This window comes from Lipophrys pholis (assembly GCF_963383615.2).
Source record: "Lipophrys pholis genome assembly, chromosome: 10".
NCBI lineage: Eukaryota > Metazoa > Chordata > Actinopteri > Blenniiformes > Blenniidae > Lipophrys > Lipophrys pholis.
The window spans coordinates 3818372-3837906 of NC_137640.1; the positions used below are offsets into that span (position 1 = coordinate 3818372).

Genomic DNA, 19535 nt, shown 5'->3' on the forward strand with positions numbered 1-19535 from the left:
ACCACCTGCTCCCGGCATTGACCTGTGTGCGCGTGCGCAGTCCGTTAGCATTCCTCGCTGTTAGCCGCGGCTCGCCGTCAAGAAGGAGCGTTTTCTGCAGCGAAAACATGTCGACGAGCGACTTTTATCTGAGGTATTATGTCGGTCACAAGGGCAAATTTGGACACGAATTCCTGGAGTTTGAATTCAGACCTGACGGTGAGTTTAATTCTGGCTTTTATTTCTAACTACGACGTTGTCGCTCCGATGCTATCGAGGCTCGCTACCCGGCGGCGGCTAGGCCGCGGCGGAGGCGGAGGGAACCACTCACCCGCGCTTTCCTCCGTAATTCGCTTTGTTTTCTTCATTCTAATCCACCAGTAATAATCTGCAGGAGATAATGCAGCATTATTCTTCGGTTCTCCGTGCAGCATGCTCTCGGTAACAGTTTGTAGAAGTGTTGGCGCCACGTGGCCTGTCAATGAAACGGACGCTTCGGTTCGCTTCTTCTTCTTCTTCATTAATTTCTGTTGTTTAAAGTGATTCTGTGTCGTTTGTTTCTCCAGGTAAGCTGAGGTACGCCAACAACAGCAACTACAAGAACGACGTGATGATCAGGAAAGAGGTGAGAACGTCTCCTGTACCTCCTGGTGCACATCATGTTTACTACCACACTTTTATTAAACAGTCTACATGTGTTAAACTAGAATTAACCACTGCAAAAGTTCATTTCAAACTAATGTCTAACTTTTAATTGTAGCCCATTAACGCAATACAATTTTGTCATTTCAAGTTTATTTTCACAGAGAAAAAAATAATTCCACTCAAGTAAGTATAGGACACAGTGGAAAGGAAAAAGCTCCTTTTAACGGGAACAAACCTGCAGAACCAGTCTAGGGTGGAAACTTTCTGCAGAACCAGGCTCAACGCTTGATTATTTGCACATCAATGCATAGGAAGACTATTTGAACATTGAACTGATCTCGTTTAAACTATCATGTCAGTTTAGTAAGGTCACAAAATTACTTGCTGGTCATTGCCCATTAATTTGTGACTATGGTAGTTGAAAATATAACTAGATCAGACTCACTGTGTCGGTGTGTGAACAGGGTTCATGGATTATGACAAACGGCCCTGCTGCGTACTCCCTGTGGCTCTCTTCACGACCATGGACACACGTTCTCTTGGAACGGGCGTTTATTATCTTAACAACCTCTTGTAGAGTACCCGGGACGCCGTGAGAACTAAGACCATCGCATAATGAAAAGTATAAACATGTGAAAATGCACATTGTACGGCTCAGATGTCATAAATATACAAAAATATATGATGAAACAGTACGTCATTCACCGCGTGCCATAAAAACAGTTTCTTCTTGCCATTTTAATAACTTAAGTCGGTTTACGTTGGGTTGCGTTCAGGAACTGTGGTCCGTCTGTAAATCTCTCAGAACTTAGGTTCCACCTTTAAACACTTTCAAAATAAAAGTCCTTTTTAACTTATTTATACAAACACATAATTACACGCATAAATTAACCCATTTTCTAAATCATATCAAACATAGAATAGAACGTTTTTACAACACTCGCACTCCCATAAGATCAAGAAGAAACGTTTGGTTGTGAAGTCAGCCGGCTGCCAAAAACGATGCTTGTTCATCAGGACACGCATTGTCCGGCATACGGAACATGATGTGTTGAGCACCTCTGCTTCTCCAAATCTTGCCCTAAAAGTGAGATTTCTGCTCGTCGTGACCTCGTCTTGTGCTGCTTTCCGTGGTCCGGAGCTCCGGCAAGTGACGGCAGTGCGTGATGCGTTCAGGTGGTGGCTGAGAAATCTTCCTCCTCTGAATCACACTCGGCAAATAACCGATAAAATACTCCTAATAATAGTCTCAATAGTCCGGAAAATACAGTAGATTGATTCTTGGGGTACAATAATGACTGTTTGTGGGGGTTTGCTTGACCAGTGGAGAATATTACAACATTATCAGTTGTTTAACCTGAATTATAACGTGTCTCACCACAGTTCAAACATCAAACTGAAATCAGTGAGGCGTCTGTGTCCGAAATATTAGAAACTTCCTGAGCTCACTTTGAAAACAGGTGAAGTGTGTCACCGGCCTGCGTCGCCGGAGTATTAACCGTTTCCTCTCCCGTGTGCGCCAACACAGGCGTACGTACACAGAAGTGTGATGGAGGAGCTGAAGAGGATCATCGACGACAGCGAGATCACCAAGGAGGACGACACGCTGTGGCCGCCTCCGGACAGAGTCGGCAGACAGGTTGGTAATCTGCTGCTGCACATGTTCACATGCTCCTGTTCTGACACTGATGCTCCAGTGGACCTCGGCCCGGGAGACTTTCTGTTCTACATGTTTTAAATCTATGGAGGAATTATTGGTGGGGAAAAAAGGTTTGAGCACTACAGTGGAATTTGTAGTCGTGTACTTGACGAATTTTTGTTATTTCATACTGGGGAGTCATACTATCAGTATAACTGCCACGTCTAGTGGCCGAACATTTTTTTGCACACTGGAGTAGTTATCGTTATCGAGGTGAACGGCTCAATATACGAGGATATTGATTTGAGGTCGTATCGCCCAGCCCAGTGCAGCGTTGGTGAGGATTCTCATAAAGTTGACCTGCAAAACTTTGTCACAAAATGCTGATTTTTCTTTTTTCCATTAGTTTAATCATTACATCTCTCAAAATAATCTAAACGTGATGCAGACTGTGTACTGTCCCATGTGTACTTGTAGTATTGGTGCGTCCCTACTCGCAACAAATGTCCGTTTTGCAGATTAGTTTGATCTGCGTAGTCCAAAAGTAAAATGCAAGGCGGTTCAGTACAAGCTTCCAGAACTGCGGCTTTGACGCACAGGCTTTCTTAGCTCGTTGAATTATGTTCTAAATACAAACGTATAGACGTTTGTTTTTAACGACAGGTTAAAAAAAAAAAAAAGGGAGTTTCTTCCCTGCATTTGCCTGTAATTAAAAAAAAGTCTAATCGTGTGTATTCCTCAGCTCGGTCCACCAGTAAATATAACTGTTTGTTTCCCTCACAGGAGCTGGAGATCGTCATCGCAGACGAGCACATTTCATTCACAACTTCAAAAATTGGCTCCTTGATCGACGTCAACCAGTCGAAGTGAGTTCTCCTATCGGGAGCAGGGGAACTTCACGTTCAGTGTTTTTCATCCGGCAGCAGGTTGTAACTTCCAACTGCTTGTTTCAGGGACCCAGAAGGCCTCCGTGTGTTCTACTACCTGGTGCAGGACCTCAAGTGTCTCGTCTTCAGCCTGATCGGGCTACACTTCAAGATTAAGCCTATCTAACATTTGTTCTTTTAAATTACTTTACCTGATGTTTGTTAGTTCAGCTGGGATTTATTTTTCTTTTTTACTTTAAATAAAAGACTGGAAAAAAATAAATGCTTGTGTGTTTTGTGCTTTCAAACTCGACGCAACAAATGATTAAATTAGATTTTATTTTAAATTATACACTCAAGCACAACAAGGTTGTCAACGACCACGACAGTTTAATATTACAGTTAATGCTCTGACGGAGCGTCACGTTCTCATAAGGCACAGCTGTCATTGCATTCCTAATGCTGATACTGCAGCGGACTGAGTGTCGGGGGACAAAGACATTCTGCTTTGTCAGGGCCGACAACTTTTTTTCTTCAAGATTCAGCTAATTTCACAGTTTATGCATCGGTGAGTTCTACCAGCATCTACTGTATGTTCACAACTCCCCCTTGTGGTCAGAAGTGATATTTACAAGAGCCTGCTACTAACTATTATACCAAGTTGACTTTACAGTATAATACAGAAAAGCCCATGTAAAATGAGTTTTATTAGTTTTCTGGAAACCTTCAGGAGATGATTGCAATGCAAAACCTTTTACTCAAACGTCGGTAATTATTTTGGGGGAAATAGATATTTAAGATTAATAAACCAAACAATTGAAAATTTTCTTTTCTTTTTTTTAAGAACAAGGTTTGTTTTCTTCCTGGGAAGCCCGGATGTTTGGTGGCAACACGTGTTTTCACTTTAGCTGAGTGGCTTTCCTTCCAGGACATCGAAAATATCCACTAAAGACTTGTTCACACACTGCAGGAACTCGTGGACGTCGCGGGCCGGGTAGGTCGACACGTTCAACCCGATCCAGTCGTTGTGGATGGCGTAGCCGACGCCCAGGCCGTCGGGCACCACCGGGGCGAAGCCGCCGAGGTAGACGGCCGGGCTGGAGAGCGTGCTGGTGGAGAGGATGTTGTGGTTGATGGCGGCGTACGCCGGGTCCGTGTAGAGACTGTGCAGAGCTTGGCCCTTGGAGTTGGCGAGGTATCGCATGGCGAACAGGTGGCGGTCGAAACCCTGACCTGATGTTGAGGGTTAAAAAGAGGCCATTAGAGCAGTGCAGGAAAATATAATTGCGATATTTAAGTTGGTACCCTGACGCGACCTTATCGGGGCATAAAACTCTTCGCTTTACTACAAATGTAAGTTTAGTGAGAACGACAAAACTAGAACTGGTGGTAAATTTATGTTCTGCCAGTTAAGGAGGAGAAAGCTACTTCACATGCTAAACATGATTAAAGGGGTCATATTCTCCAGCTTTACAACACTTCCACGTGGTCTTGTTGGTCCGAAAAAAACATTGTATTTAAAGTTTCGGCGCCGAGTTTGATCTGATTGGCTGGTTGGAGCAACACACTGTGAAAGTGAAACAAGCCAGGGGAGAGAGAGGACAGACTGTCCTCTTCACTTCTGGGGCGTCAGTCCAGGTATGGGGACGATTAGTACTGCTGGAAAACCTTTAGAAAGTGAGTTTTGCATAAATGTGGCTCCTTAACAGTCTGATAGTCATTAATAGTAAACTGGAGTGTGGCGGCAGGCAGCGAGCTCAGCCTACAGTACGTATAGACCAGTGTGTAGATAGACGAGGCTTTACAGCATTTATAAGTACTCCTTATTGGCAAGTACCTTAAGGTTAGTACTTTTCTTTTAAAGAAGTGGTATCGGTGCATCTCTATCTGCAATCAAGAAATTCCTTTGATCGAAACTTAAACCTAAAATCCCCTATTTTCATTTTCCATGTGTCAGGAAACGGCTTGCCGCCACTCGGTAGGCGAGGACGATTAATCACATTAGAAACGACGACTGTTTTTCTGTCTCCACCTCGAGGACAGTGAGCCTCTCGTGGAGCAGAACAGCAGGACGCCCCATCACGTACCCATAGCTGCCTCTCTGGTGAGCTGCCCGTGATATGCGGAGCACTCGGCGATCATGGCGCGCAGCTGCTCCACGCCGTGTTTGCCCGGCTCGTGGACGAACGCGTGCGAGCATCGCTTGGTGTGCACGGTGGCCGGCCGGATGGTCTCCGTGCGGCCGTGCTTGAACGCCGCGGTGCTGCAGGACTCGTACGTGGCCACGGTCTGTCCGTGCTGCCTCAGGAAGCCCATCTGAAAAGCCAGCTGCGCCACGGCGTCCGGGCTCAGGTTGTTCTTCTTCAAATGCTCCTTCCCGCCTCGCCTGAACTCCAGGGCGTCGATGGTGAGCTTCGACACCGCGGAGTCGAAGTTCTCCTTCGCCTGTCTGATGCCGTCCTCCAGCTCGGGGCTCAGGGCGAAGCTGAGCCGGCGCACGGCGGAGGACGAATCCACGGCGGCGGGGGCGGAGCCGGGGTGCACCCGCGGCTGCTCGGTCGTGTCCTCGAAGAGCTCGTTCTGCATGCGGAGCACGGCCACGCCGTCGCCCCAGGAGTGCTCGAAGTTAATGCCCGCCTCGCCGTCTTTGGTCACGATGACGCTGAAGGACTTGTCGTACCACCGGTTGCAGCCGTCGCCGTGCAGCATGGTGTGCGAGGAGTGGATGTAGTCCCGCATGGCGTCGTCGTCCAGGCAGAGGCAGAACGCCGCGCTGTCCACGGCGCGCAGCGCCTCCGCGTTCCCGGCGGCTAGCAGCTTGTCCCTGATGCCGGCCCAGACGTCTCTGTTCTCGCTGGTCAGGAAGCCCAGCGGGAAGGCGGGCGCCGGGGTGGCGTCCGACAGGATGTACTTCAGGTGGGAATGGATCTCGGCGGGGTTCGACAGGTTCCCGTCTCGGTCCACGATATCAAACACGTACATGTTGCCCTTCCGCATGACCAGCAAGTGGCGGGCCGTCCCGTCCGTGAAGAGCTCGTCTCGACCGCGCCTCGGGATCCGCGTCGAGTTGAAGAGGCGGAAGTACTGGGACATGTCCAGGGGGTACGCGTTCACCATGTAGGCGCCGTACCAGGCCAGCGAGGAGGGAACCCAGCGGATCAGCTTCTTGAAGGCGTCCGTGTCGCTCTTGGCCGGGTTGAGGTGGAAGACCTCCGGCTCCAGCAGGTCGGCTCGCAGCGTTTTCATGAAGCGCACGGCCGAGCACACCAAGTTGCACGCCCGCACCAGCTGGTCGTTGTACTCCGGCTTCGGGTCGGGATTGAAGGACAGGAAGGGGTTGAAGTTCAGCACCACAGAGTCCCGCGCCGAGAGGTACATGTCAAACCAGGGCGCTGGAAAGAGGAGAAGTCGCCACAGAAAGTCGTTAAAAAAATAAAATGGGGGGTGTTTTTCGGTTGCCGTCACTTCAGGTGTGTCGTGGTCGGGTGCCTCGACTCTCACCGGAGATGTAGCTTGTGTGTTTGTTGTTTCTGTCCTGAGCCACCAGCTCCTCGTGCAGCTGCTTCCCCGCGCCGCTCTGGAAGTCCTGCGCAAGTTTCTCCGTTGTCCTACGAGGAATCGGAAAGCTCAGCATCGCACTTCGAATGGAAAACCGACTTCGATGTGGAGACTCACCTGAACTGCTCGTCATCCAGCAGGGGCCTCTGGGCAGCCAGATACTTCTTCATGGTGTCTTCCAGCTTGGGGATTGGTAGTCTGAATAAGGAACGAGGAACAAGATACTGTTGGTAACGCCTCAGCAGCAGCCAAGAAATTAATGTGTTTGTTCCTCGACCAGGAAGCGAGGCCAGTTCACTGATCTAGCACTATATACACACACACACACACACAGCAGTTCGTCTGCACGTTAAGCAATATTGTGCATCATGATTATACATTTGTGACATAATGTCCATACGCACATAAAAGTTACGATTATATAAGTTATATAAGTTTTCTTTTAAAAACAAAAATGTTCTCAAGTTCCTTCTGGATTTCAAAGCACTGCTCAACTCTCTGTAACTAGTAAACACTAAATAAATATATATATATATATATATATATATATATATATTTATATATACCATAGTATCTAAGCACTTGATATTTTCCCCACATTTGTCGGGGTAATATCTAATTTCTTTCACTTTATTACCTTTTTTCTATCATTGTCATTATCACATTATGCTTTCTCTACTTTTTATGTTCATTACCACTTTGTGCTCAGTTTGTTGAATTGACTTTATATTTGTCACTTGTTCTAAATAAATGAAAAAAATAAAAAAAGATGTTGACTGTGGGAAAAAAAAGGTCTTTACACATTTGATATAATTGCAACTCCACGTATAAAAGAAGTGATCTGTGACGCATTGGGCAGCGTTATCGCCATACTGTGTGACCAAGAGGCGCCCCCTGGTGGCCGCCCAGTGTAAACCAACGGTGCCCTTTTACCTACATCTCTCCAGAGCGAGAAGTGGGTCACCTTCTTTAATGGATCTCTTTCTGTCAGAACGAGTGAAGACCTCCGTGCTGCTGCATCGTGTGGCAGCGGGAGCCGAGCTGCTCACCTGGGTAAACTCTTCTGGTAGTGCATGGACGGCACCACGCTCCGGTGCAGGTACTCGGATGTGGGGTCTGGTTTGGTGCCGTAGCCCCGGACCTGGACCTGGACCTGGACCTGGACCCCCGCCGCCGCGGCGCTTCTGGTGAAATGAATGAGGCAGGCGGGTTTCCTGGCGGAGGCGGCGCACAGGGCGCCGAGCAGACCGACCATGTTTCTGCTCTGGACGGGGAGGGAAACCCTGAAGGAGGGGGGGGACCGGGCAGAGCGAACCGAGCGAAGCGCCGGGAGTCGGACGCGGGGTTACGGTGCGGCGGGGAGGCAGAAAGACGTGTCGCTCCAGTGATGAACGCCAGGAAGAATAAATGAAAGAAAAAAACCAATTAATTTACAGCCAAAGTGGCAACGTAAAGTTTACCTGACAGAGCGGGGTCACGTGACTAATCTGCGCTTCCGCTATAGAACATGGGTGCGTCCGAATAGTCCAGCCTGTCTCCTAACAGTCCCTCCTATCTCCTAACAGTCCCTCCTATCTCCTAACAGTCCCTCCTATCTCCTAACAGTCCCTCCTGTCTCCTAACAGTCTCCTTTCTTAGCCCCTTTTCCTAAACCCCGGAAGTGTTTGAGTGACGGCCATGATAAGGAGCGTTCAAATTCTCTTGAAGCGAAGGAAAGGAGACTCGGTGCTCTATTGGAACCTCCTGTAACCGAGGAAACGTTGACGCTGCCTTTACCAAAGGGGATCACGTTATGCTGCCCCACAATTCCTTGCTGCAACGACATTTAAAGGGAGAACACACACATTTGTAAGGACAGACGACCGAGCTGGATTGTTATTACGGTGACTGTCAATGAAAACTATACACTCTGGAGGCTGCAAGAACGATTTACTCCAGCTGTGGTGCGCATGTGCAGTAGCAGCATCTCTGCCGTGTACGAGACGGCCACAAGCCTTTTCAGATTCAGGACTTGCGTTTTCCCGCATTTCCATGGAGATGGAGTTACAGTGTGTTCACTCTGGCTGCATTCCAAGTTCCAAATTTCATAAATTCAGCATGAACTACAGGTTTGATGACAGGATTAGTTATTAACGACTATGAGTTGTGTTGTCTTGATGTTAAAAGTTAAACATATTTTGCAGCTCCGGACAAATCTTATTTTTTAGATGTGGACAAATAAAAAAAATGTAAAAAGCTGCAGGCGGATCAGTCCTAACTGATGTAAGCTGAACGTATTGAGTGAACACAAAATTAACTAACCGCTTTTCTATTTGCAAAGTAAACCCACCACTTTTTAATAGCTTTTCAAGTTTTTTTTAATAGAATCACTCACTTTAAGTTACTTGTCCAACACTCCAGTGCACTTCACCATTTCACTCTAACCCTGTAGTTCGGCGAGGAGCCAGCAGAGGGCAGCAGCGTCCTGGTGGGTTTTCTGATCAACAATCAACACATCAGTAGAGATAAATGCAGAAGAGAAGAGAAAAGATAATATGCTTAATTTCCCAACCATCCACATTATAGAGCACCTCTTGATAACAGCTTTTTACAAAGAGTTCTGACAGAGAAGAAAAAAAACCCGTAAAATAAATCTGCATTTATACTGCTCATAAGAAGTGGTGTACAATCATAACAATTTCTGCTGCACATGAGGTGCCTCTCCCATCCGCTTTGTGTGGGACATTTTCTCACTTTTTTGGGGGGATTTATATGGAAACGGAAGATGTTTAACATCCCAAAATATAATCGACTGGTCCTTGGATAATGATGAATCATCCTTAAAAATGTCATGCAATTTAGGTGAAAAGTTTTTGTGAAGAACTGGTAAAATACATACATACATACATACATACATACATACATACATACATACATACAAACCAATAAATACACAAATACCTTCTCGGCCAACTTCGTTGGTCGCCCAACTTTTGTTGACGAAGGTAATAACCTAACAACAATATGTGTACATAGCTCCAACTTGATATAATATATACACGTCTATTTGTGTGTGTTTGGGTTTTTAGTTAATATGGGACTGAGACTGGAGCTTTCATTGTGGGATTTATGTTGTATTTCTGCATGAAATGTGTTATGCAATTAGAGATTGATTTACTGAACGTCTCGGAGAGACAGAAAGACCAAAACAAAACATGTCCAAGTAAACAACTGTCCTGCGAGGTCGGATGCGTTTCATCCATCTGTTATCGACACATCGAGTCTAAGGAGTGGAGGAGACAGGCGGAAGTGCGGTTATCTAACAGCTGAGGTCCGAGCCACACGGAGACCGTCTCCACACTAACTCACACCGCCTGTCTGTCCTCCTACCAGGAACATGCCCGAGGTCCACACCCCGAGGTAAGACCCCCGGCTGGGTCAAGCCGCTCCGGAGTGAGGAGGCGGGTTGAATGTCCGCTAACTCGGTGTCTGGTCCGCTGTCCGTCCTGCTGCCATATGAAGAAGTGAAGCCCGTCCTCACACACACACCGCCGGGCTGGATGTCCGTGGAACCTCCCGGGTGGAGTCCCGGCTTCTCCCCCGTGTTCTCCTTTTCCTCTTCCTCCGGGAAACACGTATTTGAAATGTGTCGCCTTGTTTCGGCGAGAACCTTTTGTTTCCATCTGCGTGTATTTATTTATTATTTGTTGGTTTGTATGTGCGTATTTTACCATATTTTCGCAAAAACTATTAGCCATGTTCCACACAAAGCGGATGGGAGAGGCACCTCATGGAGGAGCTCAAAGGAGATCAGCTCCGGTTGCCATGGAGACGCTCCCTGCTCACCGGTTCACACAGTGATGTTGCTTCCTGACAGGCTAGCTAGTATCTATATCAGCTAATATGCTAATGATGCCAACTCGGTTCTGCAAACCAGTTGGCGAAGGTCTGCAGCACATTGTAGTTACATGGTAGTTACTTTGTAGTTACTTTGTAGTTACCTTGTACAAACGATGCACATGACTGTTTCAGAAGCAGGTGTACAGTTCGTTGCACCGTTACGTTTCCAGCAACAGTGTAACAATGTGTCAATCTGTACATCTGCTTGTGTCACGTTGTTGCAACAATGTAACACTTTCTGAATATTATTGTTACATTGTTACACTTTGGTGCAGTGGTTAGTGCGCCTGCCTCACAACGAGGAAGTCCTGGTTCAAATGTTCACCGATCTCCTTTGATCTCCTCCACGAGGTGCCTCTCTCATCCGCTTTGTATGGAGAAATATGTTTTTGTTTTTTTTCGGTTTATCTGGAAACGGTCAGCCGTTAAAGTCCCAAAATCTAATCGATTGGTCCTCGGATGATGACGAATCATCTCAGAAAATGTCATGCAATTCAGGTTTGTAGTTTTTGCAAAAAGTTGGTCAAATACTCGCATACAAACCAATGAATAAATAAATAAATACACGCATTACCTTCTTGGCCCACTTCGTTGGTCAACCGACTTTCGTTTGGCAACGGTATTAAAAACACTGGTAGAACAATGTAACAGAATTGGATGCTTTAGAAGCCTGTGTACACTTGGTTGCATTCTTACACTGTTGCTTAAAATTCAACATTTAATTCTGTGATATTGTTACAACAGTGTAACAAAGTAACATCAGACGATGGAAAAGGTGCGACTGAGTGGAGACCACCTAGTTTAATCTTCACTCCTCTCTTTAGTGAACGCAACGTGTCCTCACTGTTTTTCAGGATTCAAGCCATCAGCACCAGTGCGAGTGATGGACTGGAGGGCTTCAAAGCTCACGCTGTCTTCCAGGAGATCAACAAGAAGCTTCAGGAGGTAATTACAGAGGGAGACGAAGAGCTCGGGGAGGAAGAGTTGGCGATGAGGTGAAAATGTATCGGTAAATCCAGACGAGGATCAACCAAAGTTAGCCGATAGGAAAGGTTCTTTTCAGTGTTTCACAGAACCTCATTACTCATTTAATGAATTAAGGCCTACAGTTATGTAACATTTGAGGGTGTTTTGTAGTTATATTCAATCGGAATCTACTCCTAAATACCAATAAATCGTAAAGATACAAAGTTCATTCAAAAAATGTGTCACAGCAGTTCTATTCTCACTGTGGACAGTTTCATTCATTGACATGATTCTGCTGTTGAGGAGGTTGTAGAAAACACAATATTCCCGAGCTTTGTTGAGCACTTTGTGTACAGAGTGAACACGGTGAGCAGGGTGGCAGGTCACCAGCGTTTTCAGGGAAACTTCTCAACTTTCTTATTGATAAATCATGACTGTATGACAAAACTATAAGCAAAGATCCCAGGAAAAGACAATGTAGTCTGACATTGTCACAGCTGTTTATTTAGTTTTTATTAGGGTATTCATTTATTTATTAGGATTTAATTAGTACTTGTATCAGTACTCGGTCTCGGCAGGTTAGTCTAAAGGTTAGTACTTCTACTCTAAAGAAGTTGTATTAGTGCAATGTTCATTACGTGAGTAATGAGCAATGAGTCGTTTGAGCTTCATTCATCATGAATTCTTTTGAGACATTTAATTAAAATGAAATAGAAAATAAACATGCTGCGGAATAAACAGATTCTTTATTCCCATCAGAGGTACATAAATAATACCGTTGCATCGAATCGCATCCAGTGGGTTTTTTGGGGGATCCGTTCCCAGGCGGTGTTTTCATCTGAGATACGGCCGAGCAGCATATGTCGACTCAATCAGACAAATGCTTTTCTCCATTAAGTCGCTGTTTTTACTTTTGCCCGGGTCATGCCAGCTTTATCTGCAGCTCATCCACAGCGTCATGTTTGTGATGAATGGGATTTTATTCCCAATAAAGAGGAAGTAGGAAGAGCTCGGAGGGGTCTGCTAACGTTAATGTGACGTCCAACCGACTCCACAGATTATATTTCATCTTCCATGAGAGAATCAAACGTCGGTTCAAGGTCAAAAGGATGGGAGATGTTTGTTTTTCCACTCCAATCCTATTTATTTTCTTTTTTTATTGGTATGTCACTCTAACAACATTGCGGATGTCGGAGAAATAGGTTGAAATACACTGCATCCAGAAAGTCAAGCTCAAAAGTATTGAGCAAATACTGAATACTCATGAAATAAAAAAAAATTTTTGACATAAATTTGCAAACATTTTTAATGTTGACATAATGACATTTTTTGTGTGGAATTTTAAGGTCAAGCATGAATTTTAAACCATTTTTGGAGAAAGGCTGTAACAGGATATGTGGAGAAAGTGAAACGCCTGTGAATATTTTCCAGATGTACTGGATCATAAAGAGGAAAAACCCTGCTAACGTCTCACCGTCCGGTAACACAGTGTTGCAGAATTAGGCAGAAAAACTTTATTTAAAATAAACTCCCGGGTGAAATATGTTGTCTTGCTCGGCTCATTGAAGAGAAAAAAAAAATAGCATTCAGATACACAGTTCTGTTTTTATTGCTTTAGAGTATGTGAAAGTTTACTGTCCATCCAGGTTTTGATGTCTGAGAGGCAGTTATTGATGGTGGCGAGGATGACTGAGATGATGGTGCTGGTGGAGATGGAAAGTTGGGTATCGTCGGCGTAGCAGTGGAAACTGAGACCATGTTGGCGAATGATTTGACCGAGCGGAAACATGTAGATTGTGAAGAGGAGGGAGCCGAGCACCGAACCCTGGGGAACACCATGGCTGACGGGAGAAGTGTGGCATTTACAGTTGGCAGTTAAAGTACGGCGCAAACCAGAGGAGCTGTGTCAGAGATGTCAAGTGATTGTAGATGGTGGAGGAGGATGGTGGATGGCACATGCTTCGCTCAACTTTACATGTATGATCACAGTGTCTCATGACATCCATAGTAGTGACGGTCAAATGAAGCTTCACGAACCACTTTCTTTATATTCTGGTGCCACTAGATGGCGCTGTCTGTTTAACAAATGTTTGAAAACACACTTCATTGCCAGTCCTTCAGCCTCTAGCTTCAAACCAAGAGCGCCATCTGGTGGAATCAGAAAATAAAGAAAGTGCTTCATGAAGCTTCGTGAAGCTTCATTTGGCCGTCACTAATCCATAGACCCAAATACACTGTTTTTCACAGCGTCCATGTGTTTGTCATCACTGGGCCAGGCTGTTCCATCTGCAGCGAAAGAGGAGGTTATAGTTCCTGCTGTTCTTTTATGTCTCACACACACACACACACACACACACACACACACACACACACACACACACACACACACACACACACACACACACACACACACACACACACACACACACACACACACACACACACACACACACACACACACACACTTCTTATTTATTTGTGAATCTTGCGCACCGCGCAGGAGGGCGAGCAGTTTGTGAAGAAGATCGGTGGGGTGTTCGCCTTCAAAGTGAAGGACGGACCCAGTGGAAAGGAGGCGACTTGGTTCGTGGACGTGAAGAACGGAAAAGGCTGCGTTCACAACGACACCGGTGAGAACTCTCGTATCAGCACTCCTGCTTCATCACGGGTGTGACGGTGTTCTTACCTTCCTGTCGACCTCTAATATCCCAATAGTAAGAGAATTCTGTCTCGCCTTGTGCAGATAAGAAAGCAGACTGCACCATCGCCATGTCGGACACAGATCTCCTGGCCTTGATGACGGGGAAGATGAACCCGCAGACTGTGAGTATTCAACGCTGGTTTGAGCTGATAACACTGGGGGGAAAGTGTGTGTGTGTGTGTGTGTGTGTGTGTGTGTGTGTGTGTGTGTGTGTGTGTGTGTGTGTGTGTGTGTGTGTGTGTGTGTATGTGTGTCCACGAGTCACGACGTAGAGAGGATCCATGTAATCGTCGCTCATTTTCTACACTCTTCTCAATCTATCCATCAATCAGCATTATCTATCTCGGGAGGCAGCGCTCTCTTCACGCTGCTTTATTATTTTTCACAAATACAAAGGCCCGGTGCAGGTTGGATAACCACCGAAAGCAATTACGGTTAGTTGATCGTCAGAAGACAGAAATCTCTCCGATTGTCATAAAGACAGACTGTCCTTTACCGCCAGTCAATAACATGAGGAAGGAAATGAGAAGTCGGTATCAGTGGTGACGCTCGTTGATTCTCCTTGATCCCCACAAGTGATATAAAACACAAAAAAAACATTGAAATATTTATTAAAACCAGATTTTGTATTCTACTTTAAAGTATATTTCTTGGGTTTTTGAAGTCGTTGGTCAAGTGAGCAGCATATTTAGTTTGAAGATCCTCGTTATCAGTCATTCCCATCGATTCTATATCCGGGCTGTCGAGCAAGAGGAAGTTGGATTGTTAGCACGGTGACTGTCAAAATAAAACTACCAGCAACACTGTTCAAAGAGTTGCATTTCCCCCCCCCCCGTTCCCGCGGAGAGGGAGTCAGAGCGTTTTTTTAAAAAAGTTGCACTTTGGGAGCCATTTTCAAAAAGTGGCGTTTTCAGTGACTGTGAGCATCGTCGTGTAAACGGGTCAGTTGTTAATCTCCTCGTGGGGCGTCGGACCGCCGCACTACAATTGGACAAACTCAATAATCCAGTAGCAGCATTGCAGCATATTTATTAAGTTTTACTTTATTTTATTCATCGTTTTAAGCACACATACTCCGTCCCCACTGAATAGTTTCCATTTGATACTTGATCCATACACTATTACTCTCTATTGTATTTCGTCTCCACTGTTCAGTTGAGTCTATTTCATATTGATGAATGACTATTTGCAGCTCATGCATATTTTAAACTAACAGTTTTTCACCGCACGGTGGAGGCTGATTCATTCCCTTCATGACGGCAATGAAAGCATTCATTCGGGTTCAACTCCTGCAATTTGTGCCTGCAGCTGTATTATCTGCTGAAAGTCGTGCAAAGTGGGAAAAGCACTTGAGCAACGGCAGGGAGTGAAGACTGGACCGATCTAACAGCCGTCATGAGGCGATGCTGGTTGGATAGAAAAGTGTTAGAATACGTAATGAATGAGACGGCGAGAGGGAGAGGGATTCGCACAGGATCACAATGTTCGAGGTAATGGGTGTACGTCAGTCTACTCATTGAATTAGACATTTTCCGACAGTTTTTAGAGTCAGATTTCTGAATTCGTCTCACGCAGTCTCAAAATGTGCAGAGATTTGCAATGATGTTTGAAATCTATTACAAGATCAAGTATGATTCGATGTGACTGAAAAAAAAATTAAATAAATAAATATCTCAAATTTGATTAACTGAATAAAAGACTTTTTTTTTTTTTTTTTTTTTGTATTTGAAAGGAAAACCCCCCCAAACATTCAATGAGTGATCTGAACTAATAAATGCATTATTATCATTGACGTTTACAAAGTCGTCCGTTTGAACTCGGGGGCCCCTTCAACCTGACTGACCTTATCTGGAAACAAGACAATGACCCCACAAGCTCAAACAAACCAAGCTTTACCAGGACAGGTCGGTCACACAGTCCTGATAACAAACGGCTCTGAATACTCTTCTATCTCTCCCAAAGAGGTGCTGCGCTGCTCTGCGGGGTTGTAGGCCCCAGGCCAATCTCCATCGAAAAGCATAAATTGAATCCCTTCTGTATTGTGAGAGACTTAACATTAAACTGTCTCTTTGGGTTAAGTGATGAAAAAGTTTCTTCTAAAGTTTCACTGCCTCAAGCAACAGAAAATGCAGATTTCCCTTTCCGTGTCCTCTGAACAGCTCCGACTGTGGACCCTTAGTTCTTTAGCCAGCACGGCGTTAAACAGTCTGACTGTGAGGTTTATGAGTCAAATCATCCCTGAAGACTTCATGCAGTCCGGGTTAATCGTAAATGGTAAAATACATACCTACATGCATGCATAGACACATAAATACCCCAACTAAATAAATACACGCAGACAAAAATGCGCAACTTTGGCCGGTGAAGGTAAAAACCAACAGCAAGCTTCACCTCCGTTGTGAGGCTCCCGGAGTGATGTGCCTCCTGCAGCTCTGTGGCGTGAAAAGAAACAGTCCTGACAAGCCTCTTACTGGGGATGGCTCCACATGACCCTGTTTGCTTTCCTGTTGTCAGGAAAACAGACAACTGACATTAATGTGTGCTTTTGATTGAACGGGAAGATATCAGGTCAGATTGAACTTGATCACCTGGAAGCTTAACACTGATCCAGGTCGCCTCAAGAACCGACTGTCACGGACACCTTCGGACCGCATTGACTTCAAGTGGAAATTCCCTTTCTAGTGGTTTTCCGACAGTGATATGCGTCCCCATACTTGGAATGACGCCCCAGAAATTGCTCGCATAGAACGAGTCCAGAGGGAGGCGGACCTCAAACTGCTGAAAAACTTCAACATAGTCATCTTAAATATACAGTTGCACATCCTTCCTTAAGGGGCTCATATTCTCCAGTTTTTCAACACTTCCTCTTGGTCTCGTTGGTCCAAAAACCTTCAGTATTCAAAGTTTCTAGCTCCTCCTTGACTTCCCTCCATTTGAATATTGGATCATAGGAGCTGCATTCAGAATCTGCTGTGTCTGTGTGAGCTGGACTGGCTCCGCCCACACATGCCCATCTTGGAAAGAGGAGGAAGTCCTTCCTCTCGTGGTGCCATGTGCCAGAGCCGAGCTGCCTAATTGTGGGAGGAGTCAAAGGGAGGAGCCTACCTTGATTGGGATTGGCTAAACCCCCGATGACACTATATAGGGTTTGATTTCTGATTGGCTGGTCGGAGCAACACACTTTTTAAAACCTGAAACAAGCCAGGGAGAGAGAGGACAGACTGTCTTCACTTCTGGAGTGTCAGTCCAGGACGATTAGTACTGTTGGAAAACCTTTTATAAAATGAATTTTACATGATATGACCCTGAATGTTATCAGAATCTTTGACCGGCGCTCTTCATTTTTCACCACAGTATTTTCACGTTAAAAATCCCAGTTCCTTCTCATTTTTCGTGCCGTGTGCAGAGAAATGTTTTTAAACTCTTAAGTTACTATGCACAAGAGAAGTGGCTCGTGTCATTTTTAGGTCATTTATACTCAAAAGGTGACGGATCATCTATGGCCATTTGCAGAGGTTACGTTTTCAAAGGGTTTCCCAGAAAAGCTGCCAGTGTGCCTTGTGTCATGAAAGATTCCCGGGGAGTTTAAAACTTCTTTGATATGTGTAATAATCTTTTAGTTTATTTGAAGGGATTAAAAAAAAAAAAAAATCTATTTGTGACCAATTGAGCGAATCACTGTACAAATTTCCACTGGCTTGTATGTTAGCAAATCTGCTCCACGTACCTTACATTCCAATGTCCTTCTGTAGCTCCTCCAGGCACGTCTCCGCCGTTGCCCCTGTGTTTCATGCACTGTCCTGACATTTTATAAGCTGTTGTTGCCATTTGCCCCACTTTGAGTTAATCTCCCTCTGCAACTCTTAAAACCAGCAGCGTGTAGCTGCGTCCTGCACAGAATGAACCGCGCTGCGGAAATCCCAAACTGTCCTCGTGACGTACGTTTGCTCTCTGCTTCGCAGGCGTTTTTCCAGGGCAAGCTGAAGATCACTGGGAACATGGGCCTGGCCATGAAACTCCAGAGCCTGCAGCTCCAGCCGGGCAAAGCCAAGCTGTAAGACGGACGCCCCGGGGGCACCCGGCACGACTCCACCTCACCGAGTAGAGTAACACCAACGAGTTTTAACGGCAGGTCTGCGGCTCAGACAAACCTGATAAAGACTCTCTTCACTGGAATAAACCACGTTGTTATCACTGTCACAGTAGGCAGCCATGCCTGCTCCTCCTGGAGAATTGGTTCTCTGTGTCCTGTCCACAGGTCCTCTCTTGATGATACTTGATGTTCCCCGAAACAGGAAGCAGGCTCCTTACTTTGATACTAATTAGGTATGTGTCCATTCTTTCAATAGAGCCGTTTTTCAAATTAACAGATTTATGTAAGTTTTCTCAAATACACATGTAACAGTATAAGTGCCTCCTCCTCCTCTAGAATTGTGGTTTTTGTAACCATGGCTGCCCAACCTTTTAAGTGGCAGTTGTTTGCAATATGAGCTCTACTGTATGGATATATTAAAATAATTCCACTAAATAAATGTTGTCTTTGCTGGGTGACTGTGACTGAAGTCAGTCTTTGTGTATCAACTCTATCAACCTATTTTAAAATGTTTAGACCGAGGACACTAAATGCTGCAGCTGCAGCTTGTAAGACTGACTAGACACTAGAAGCCCATTTTATTTGTATAAACAGACGCATGTTGGCTCCATGACAGAGGAATGCAAATTTCACCTGAGCAGAAAAGAAAAATTTTATTTCACAGGAAGAGACCTGCAGAACCTGACGTAGCGACTTTGCGCAGCACCAGGCTCAGAGATGGAGGTTCTGATAAGGTATTGATTAAAATAAAATTAAACTAGATGAGATGGAGATTTTCAGGTCCCTTCGTAGTAATGAAGCAAATGCAACAAACAACAAACATGCACACACTTCAGTTGAAGATTATTTACATGATGAAAATAATCAAACCCGTCATGATCTATTAAGGACTAAAACCACTAGAGGGAGCCAAAGTGCCGCCCACAAAATCGATAATAAATAATATATTAAGTTAAAAACAAGTATTGTAGTCAATGTTTTTTTTTAGTTTTGGTTTGTAACAAGCATCTGACAAAGCAAATCCCAGATAAAAATCTGTGCTCATGAGGCCCAATGAATGACGTGATGGTGAATTGTGACTGTAGAGAGAGGAAAGCTGAGGCCTGTACTGCGACACTGGATTTTCTCTTGTCAAGATAACTTCAAGGATTAACTCTGGTTTTCTGGACTACGACGCTCGCTCACTTCTCATCAGGATAAATCACCCCG

At 45.1% G+C, this 19535-nt stretch overlaps 3 protein-coding genes across 3 annotated transcripts; 2 read left to right on the forward strand and 1 right to left on the reverse strand.

The window, feature by feature from the left end:
• Positions 1–25: 25 nt before the first annotated feature.
• Positions 26–3403, forward strand: magoh (mago homolog, exon junction complex subunit). The gene is made up of 5 exons (XM_080473377.1): positions 26–198; positions 546–604; positions 2153–2263; positions 3047–3129; positions 3217–3403. Exons 1-5 carry the CDS (start codon positions 108–110, stop codon positions 3314–3316), a joined length of 444 nt encoding a protein of 147 aa, XP_080329503.1. The 5' UTR covers positions 26–107; the 3' UTR covers positions 3317–3403.
• Positions 3388–8200, reverse strand: cpt2 (carnitine palmitoyltransferase 2). The gene is made up of 5 exons (XM_080473376.1): positions 7737–8200; positions 6805–6885; positions 6631–6737; positions 5217–6521; positions 3388–4362 (listed from the first exon to the last, which is right to left on the reverse strand). The coding sequence occupies exons 1-5, from the start codon at positions 7940–7942 to the stop codon at positions 4034–4036; spliced, it is 2028 nt and encodes a 675-aa protein (XP_080329502.1). The 5' UTR covers positions 7943–8200; the 3' UTR covers positions 3388–4033.
• Positions 8201–9940: 1740 nt separating this feature from the next.
• On the forward strand, positions 9941–18789 carry scp2b (sterol carrier protein 2b). The gene is made up of 5 exons (XM_080473164.1): positions 9941–10086; positions 11421–11511; positions 14033–14162; positions 14276–14355; positions 18196–18789. Exons 1-5 carry the CDS (start codon positions 10064–10066, stop codon positions 18289–18291), a joined length of 420 nt encoding a protein of 139 aa, XP_080329290.1. The 5' UTR covers positions 9941–10063; the 3' UTR covers positions 18292–18789.
• Positions 18790–19535: the final 746 nt, after the last annotated feature.